This window comes from Ceratotherium simum, chromosome 2, assembly GCF_057802395.1.
Source record: "Ceratotherium simum simum isolate JZ-2026a chromosome 2, ASM5780239v1, whole genome shotgun sequence".
Taxonomy (NCBI): Eukaryota; Metazoa; Chordata; class Mammalia; order Perissodactyla; family Rhinocerotidae; genus Ceratotherium; species Ceratotherium simum.
The window spans coordinates 40297163-40304719 of NC_141901.1; the positions used below are offsets into that span (position 1 = coordinate 40297163).

General features: G+C 50.5%; 1 protein-coding gene across 4 annotated transcripts; it reads left to right on the forward strand.

Moving 5' to 3' along the window:
* Nucleotides 1-59: 59 nt before the first annotated feature.
* On the forward strand, nt 60-5955 carry ISG20L2 (interferon stimulated exonuclease gene 20 like 2). 4 transcript variants are annotated; one of them, XM_087441546.1, is made up of 4 exons: nt 60-291; nt 883-1773; nt 4115-4315; nt 5025-5955. In XM_087441546.1, exons 2-4 carry the CDS (start codon nt 1039-1041, stop codon nt 5136-5138), a joined length of 1050 nt encoding a protein of 349 aa, XP_087297672.1. In that variant the 5' UTR covers nt 60-291; nt 883-1038; the 3' UTR covers nt 5139-5955. The 4 variants fall into 4 exon arrangements, with proteins under 4 accessions (XP_087297672.1, XP_004436288.1, XP_087297677.1 ...); XM_004436231.3 differs by having other exon boundaries at nt 922-1773; XM_087441551.1 differs by lacking the exon at nt 60-291 and adding an exon at nt 299-381.
* Nucleotides 5956-7557: the final 1602 nt, after the last annotated feature.

Sequence of the window (7557 nt, forward strand, 5' to 3'; positions counted from 1 at the left end):
CGTGTGTCGCGGCTTCCCCACAGCTTCGAGTTGTACCTCCACGGGGCTAGAAGGGCCGGGGAGCGCATCCCGCCCCCGCCCCCCCTACACCGCCCCCGCCCCCGCCCCCGCCGCCGTTGCTCACGCACTCCGAGTCCCTGGCCTCGCTCCCGGAGGCAGGGGCGTTACGGGCGCGCGCCGCCCCCCGGCGCGCTCCAACCCGCGCGCCTGCCGTCCCGGGCCTCGCCGGCGGGCGCCAATTTCCGCGTCCGGTTCCGGGCGCTTCCGGTCCTAGCCGGGCCTGTCTATGAGGTAAGTGTATGGAGTCGGTTTCCGTGGCGGAGACGGCCAAAGTGTGCTCACAGAGGTGGGCTGCTCCTCGCCTGGTTTTCCGCTCTGCTGGTATGTATTGTCAAAGGCTCTCTCTTGGGAGAAGGACTTGGGTGAGATGCATGTGGAGATTCTCTCCCCCTGGAGGCGAGGGAAAGGGGTGCCTGGACTGTGTCTCTGTTCGTGGGACCCATGCGGGGGCTGCTTGGGGAATCTAGAGCTCATCTATGGCATACCCGTTAGCTTTCGAGCATACTTAGACGGTCCCTCCCTGGGCAGATGATAGAGCTCTCCTGTTCTGGCTTTCCAGACTCACAGAGTTCGAGCTGGTTGGCCCTCCAGTCCCCTCAATTTACAAATGAGACTGAGATCTAGAGAGGGGAAATGACCTTCCTAAAGCCATACAGCTGGTGAATTGTAGGGCGTCGCTAGAATCCAGGCTTCCTGGCACAGACAGTGCTTCTTCCATCATTGCATATTACAGATTCATTCCCCCTCTGTCTTGGAGGTAGCTCTGATGTCTTTCTTCCCTTAAGTCCTACAGTGATGGGTCTTATCTTACTGTTCTCCCAGGTCTATGAACTCCATTATCAGGATCACTTTCTTCCCCAGGGTATACTACAAATCTCCAGATGTTGGTCTGTGGGATTCAGCAGAGGATGAGTCTTCCATCCTCTTTTCATTGGTAAGCCACTCTTCCCAACTGCTCTCCCACCATCTACTGTCATCATGTCTACCTTGCTCCTCAATCTGGATTTTGGCGAACCCCCGCCAAAAAAGGCATTAGAAGGGAATGCCAAGCACCGAAAATTTGTCAAGAAGCGGCGGTTCTTGGAACGGAGAGGCTTTCTGAATAAGAAGAACCAGCCCCCTAGCAAGGTGCCTAAGTTGCACTCTGAACCTCCAAAGAAAGGGGAAACTCCTAGGGTGGACAGCACTTGGAAGGGCCCTCCCCTTCCAAAAAAGAAGAAGACAGCTTCCTCCAGCAATGGGTCAGAGCAGTCCCTGGACAAGAAAGCTGCAGTGCCTTGGCTGACCCCTGCTCCTTCACAGAAGGCTAGTTCTGTTGTAGCTAAAGTAGATTTGCTGGGGGAGTTCCAGAGTGCCCTTCCAAAGATTAAGAGCCACCCACCTCGCCCCCAGAAGAAGGGCCCCCAGAAGAACCCTCCTCAGAAGAATGCCCCACAGAACTCCACCCAAGCTCATTTAGAGAATAAATGCTCTAGAGTATCCCAGAAGATGCCAAAAAAGATGGTGGCAATTGACTGTGAGATGGTGGGCACAGGACCCAAGGGGCATGTCAGTTCCTTGGCTCGATGTAGCATTGTCAACTACAACGGAGATGTGCTTTATGATGAGTACATCCTTCCCCCCTGCCACATTGTGGACTACCGGACCAGGTGGAGTGGTATCCGGAAGCAGCACATGGTGAATGCTACACCTTTCAAGATTGCTCAGAGCCAGGTGAGAAGCATAGGGCATGATGGTAGCAACGAGGCGGGGTGGGGAGAGGTCAGTCATTTTTTTAAATTTTATTTTATTTTATTATTTTTGTGTGTGTATGAGGAAGATCAGCCCTGAGCTAACATCCATGCTGATCCTCCTCTTTTTGCTGAGGAAGACTGGCTCTGAGCTAACATCTGTTGCCAATCCTCCTCCCTTTTTTTTCCTCAAAACCCCAGTAGATAGTTGTATGTCACAGTTGCACATCCTTCTAGTTGCTGTATGTGGGACGCGGCCTCAGCATGGCCGGAGAAGTGGTGCGTCGGTGCGCGCCCGGGATCCGAACCCCGGCCGCCAGTAGCGGAGCCTGCGCACTTAACTGCTAAGCCACGGGGCCAGCCCCAAAGTCATTTTTTAGCGAAGCATATCACCCTGGGAAGGAGCCAAGGGATTGTGGAGGGAAGAGTGGGAGGGAGTGGAATATCAGATGAGGAAGAAGGTTTCCTGTGGGGGTAGGAAGTGGTGAAAGTCCAGAAAGTTACAATTAGCTGGTGTAACCAACTTCATTAACAAAGACCTATTTTGGGTCCCAAGTGGAATCCTGATCTGGGGAGCTGGGGATCCGCATAGAGAAATAACAGCCAGTGGTAGAGCAGCAGGCATGAGTGCCAGAGGACAAGGGCTCAACTGGGGGTGCCTTGTACAGTTGGAGCCCAGGGTTGAGAACAGAGAGGTGGAGAGGGCTTCCCAAGCGAGAAGTAACCTCTGGCAAGTGTGGAAAGTGTTGGTGGGAGGAGAGGGCAGGATGTTCACAGAGGGAACTGGGGCATATTTGTGTAACTGGGAGAGGTAGCCTACAGTGAAGGGGATAAAAGACACAGGGCTAATATGTCGGGGTTCTCATCTCACTCACTGAGCAAACCTAGTCATTGTAGCCCTATGCTGAATACTGGGAGCACAAGTGAACCTGAAAGGAGGATGAGCGGTAGAGGTGAGGAGAGGAAGTGAAGGAGGAGAGGGGTAGGGACCTGCTGGTCTTGGGAGGCCTCCAGAGGGCGCCCTCGGTCCACGTCTTTGTAATTTCAGCTCCACATTCTTTGCCTTCTCCAGACACACTCTGTTCCAATAATTCCTTATATGCCAGAACAGTCCATTGGAAGAGATGGAACGTCTGGTTTTTAGAAAGAACTTGAGGAGTTGAAGAACATCTTGTGCTCCAGGGGCACAGTGAGCAAAGGCTTGGGAGAGGCAGAAGATGGAGTGGGTCTTAGATGGCAAATCAGTTCAGCTTGAAGTAGGGCTATGTGTTGAGGTTAACGCAGAGTAAAGGGGTTGGTGGCCAGTAAACTGCAGGTAAAGTCAGGAGCAACTAAATACCCAGTTGATTGGACTTCATATGGTTTTCATAATGAAGCATTTCACCAGTGCCCGAGCTGGAGTAGGAGACTAAGGTACATCCGGAGGAGTCTCCCGCTTCCGAAGGGTCCCGTTGAGAGGCCATGCACTTATTCCAGGACTGTTGCTCTTGTTCACAACACTTTTGGAACCCCATTTTAGGAACAGCCTTCAGCGCCCCGGGCATATAATTTGGTTGTCTTCAGTGGTAGTCTGTTCTCATGCTTTAAGATCCTGAAATGGTGAGAAGTTATTTGGTGCCAGGCCTAGCGTGAATACAGTTCCTGACTAGCTGGTAAATACCTTCTGGTTATGAGCAGGAGGAGATATAAGCAGCAGGACCGACTTTGTGTTAAGGCAGCACAGGCATGGGTCACCTGATCACCTCCCTCTGCAGCTTTAGTCTATAAGGGATCCTTACCTTTTATGGCTTGTAGAACCTTTGAGAATCTGATGAAAGCTGTAGACCCTCTCCCCCGCAAAAAAAAAAACCCATGTACATATCTACTTGCATATAATTTTGGGCTTCCATTACCTCTCTGGAGCCCATCTTTGACTCCACGTGTCCCAGCCTTGTGTCTAAGGCCAGCAAAATGATAATGGTTAAAGGACTTCAAGTAGCAGCCTAGGACTGAACTAGAGAGTTACACGAACATCTCAAATGTGAGTGTGATTTGGGACTGAAGGCAAATTAATCTGTCATTGGGATGGAAATTAATGAGACGATAAAGAGCCACTGGCACTGTTATAGGGTTATACCATGGAAAATACCTACTTTCACCTCAGGGAGAGGAGATGGATTTCAGGTCAAAGAAACCTTGTGGGAGAAGGCATTTCAAGGATGAGGCTGGTGGGCAGTTAGTGAAAAGAACCTAGAAGGACCTACAGCCACGTTGGGCTTTTAGGATGCAGGGGCTCCGCCTTTGAGTCTTCCACCTCACCACCTCCTCTTGCACGCCTGTTTCAGATCTTGAAGATCCTCACAGGGAAGATAGTGGTGGGGCATGCCATCCACAACGACTTCAAAGCCCTTCAGTACTTTCACCCCAAGTCCCTCACCCGCGACACCTCCCATATCCCCCCCCTCAACCGGAAGGCTGACTGCCCGGAGAATGCCACCATGTCTCTGAAGCGTCTCACCAAGAAGCTGCTGAACCGGGACATCCAGGTGCGTCTCCCCAAATGCTGCCAGGCTCCTGGCTTGGACACTGGAGGCTCTCCTTGCTGCCTCTCTTCAGGCTCTGACCCCAGAATTCCTCTGGTTGTAGAGAGATCCAGGCGGGCTGCTCTGATGGCAAGAGCTTTGGGCTGAGGGGCGCGGTAGTCTCTCTCCATCTGTGCATAGAGATGACAGTTCCTGTTCTCTACCTCACAGTGTTCCACAGGGTTCTGGAAAAGAAAAAAGCTTTGAAGTGAGTGTAAAACCCTAACTAAGAAAAGAAGAAAGCGGGTAGTGGTGGTGGTCTAAAAGGCCACGTAGTGGATGCCAGGACCTCATGTATTTCACATGTTTGGCACTCAAAGAAGGGGTGGCCTGCCTGGCAGGTGGGTGTGGACACATGTCATATAGAGAGCAGTTAAGGAACTGGGGACGATGAAGGACTCTGAAGGCCTGTCTATGATCTAGTATGTTCTTTCTTTACAGAATGTAGAGCAATATGGCATACATACATTGCCACAGAAAGGATTGAGGCAGACAATAGCATAGGAGTTGAACCCCTGAAATTAGATAAGGAGTAGGACCCCACCAGAGTTCTACCCTTGCAGCCCGCTAACTCTGCAGAAGCAACAGCATGATTGGGGTTCAGGGGTGCCAGTTGGGAAGGGAAGAAACAGTCTCTTGTGGCTTCATGCTCTTCTCTTCCTCCCTCGTTCAGGTTGGGAAAAGCGGACATTCCTCTGTGGAAGATGCTCAGGCCACCATGGAGCTGTACAAGTTGGTTGAAGTCGAGTGGGAACAGCACCTGGCCCAGAATCCCCCACAGGACTAGCGGCTGCAAGGATGCTGATGATGTGTGGAGGCAGAGGCAGCACCGCACCCGGGAGAAACAAGGCAGTGGACCAATGGACAGCTCTACCAGTTCCACACCGTTAGAAGATAGAGTGGTTGGGGAGGGAGAGGCTCCACCCCAGACTTAATATCCATTGAAATTTCACCTCAGGTCTTGTGTTCTGTGTCTGGTTAAGTGTCCCATGGAAGGAGGAAGCCTCCATGTCAGAACTCAGCCCTATACTGTTTACCTCTTACATGGTGCTAACCGCAAGTCCCAGGGTGCTTGCTCCAGTCGAGCCTTTTGACTTTCAAGGGGCAGGGCATGCTGGGAAATGCAGTGTCCCAAACTGCCTTATCACCAGGGTGGCCATGTGTCCCATTTTATGCCTATTGTTCTCAAGTAATTAACAGCATCTCCTTTCACTCTCAAAAGTATCCTGGTTGGATGATAAATTGTATGGTCACGTTACATATCACAGACTCTACTTTTGGCTTAGAGTCTACATCCAGTTTGTGTCAGGATATCACTTGTTCTTCCCACCTTGACTTGCAGAGGAGCCATCCCTGGTGAGATTTAGTTCTCCTTAGGGTTATAAGGCAGTAGAGGTAAGAGTGTGGCTTGGAAATCAACTTTTCTGATTTAGGAAAGCAGTCTCTTTCCTAAAGTAATAGAGGATTTATTTAATTTACATCCCACTTAGTAGGGTAAAAAAGGATTTAAAGTGTTTTAATGGTTTTTAGTCTTCTACTTTGCTAAACCAAGCCTCTAAAAACTCAAATTATTCCCTTGATAAATTTTTATAATGGAAGAACAATTGTGTGGTGGTTTCTTTTTAACTTCACGTTAAATAGCTTTGTTGCAAGGTCTTGTAGGGCTGTGATTCCGTAAGGTGGTTCCAGGGTTGCTGTGGACGGCATTCCCTGGGCCCTTGTTTGCTAGAAGTCATCAAGAAGTGCTGACCAAGCCCTTGTAAGTAGCCCAGGTGCTCTGGTGCCTTGTCCTCGTCCCCACTACGAATCACCTAAAATGACACCCTAAGACATGTGAATACCCTCACAGAGGGTATGTGACCAGGAGCGTGAGTCAGAGAGGGCATGCAGGAGGGACAGAGTCGGGGAGGAAGGGTGCTTGGTGACACCAGCCTGGTTGCTCCTGCCAGCTCTTCCTTGGAAAGGTGAGTCACAGGTCTGACCTTGTGTCTGGGGTCACTGCAGTCTCTTGACAGAATGCAGACTCTGTGTAAACACCAGGACTTGTGCCCTCTTGAGTGGCTGGTTTGGCTCCAGGGGCCAGAGTCAGTCATGACTGCTTATAGAAGGGAATTTCCTGCAGCCAAACCAGACGTGGTCTTGCTGTGGTGTCCTGCGCTGCAGGATCTGCTTGCACGGGCAGCTGTCGAGCTCTGAGCAAGTTGGTACCTGTTGAACCCAGCGTTTGTAATGTCCGTGACACTTCCCCAGCGTTTGTAATGTCCGTGACACTTCGCAAAGAGGTGCCAGACGTCTTTTCACACCTCTAGGTGGGAATAATCTAGGAAGGCTGCACCAAAAACTGGGAATACACATGAAAGCAAGTCTTAATTACATTGTGATCAGTAAACTAGAAGATAACGAAAATTCTCATTTGAGTTCTGTCTTTTAGGGTACCTGTAGGCTGAAAAAAGCCTGGCTTTGTGTGTGTCTTGGTAAAGTAGCAGGTTGCTTTTATGTTCCCCCTACCCGCAACCCCCAACTCCTATGTCTAAAGGCATGTGGTCTCAGTCTACTGTTGGGAAGACTTCAGCCTTACTTTCGCTCACCAGGAGGAACCTGAGGACCAGAGGACCTTGCAGCCATTTCCTTACTGTTTCTTCTCATCACACTTTTTGGTCAGAACCCAGCTTGCCCTGCAAGGGTGCCTGGGGACCCCCTGTACTCAATCCCCTTCCTTCTCTGCCCCTCTGTCCCCAGGGTCCTGGCTTCATCCAACTGATGGCCGACAAGCCCCATTGCAGATTGCTGCCTAAATCCCAATCTGCAAATCCTGCTTTGTCTTAAATCTCAGGTCCTTCAGAGTGGAGCATATGCATGATAAAACAAGCTCTTCTAATAATATTCATTCTTTTATGGTATTCATTCTTTTCATAGCATAATGCAGTTTTCTAATGCTAAGAGACCCCCTGCTGCAGGTGAGAATGGGAAAGGGCAAAAAGTGTGAGAACTGTATCCTGCCCAACGTATTCTTGATACAAGTCGAAAACTTCATTTAACAAGGTAGTTCTCAAAAGGGGAAAGGGGAGTGTATTTTGAGATTTCAGATGATAATGCTGCCCCTCCCTCCACCCCTAAGAACTATGTATCTGGGGGCCGGCCCTGTGGTGCAGCGGGTAAGTTCACGCACTCTGCTTCAGGGCCTGGGGTTCGCAGGTTCAGATCCC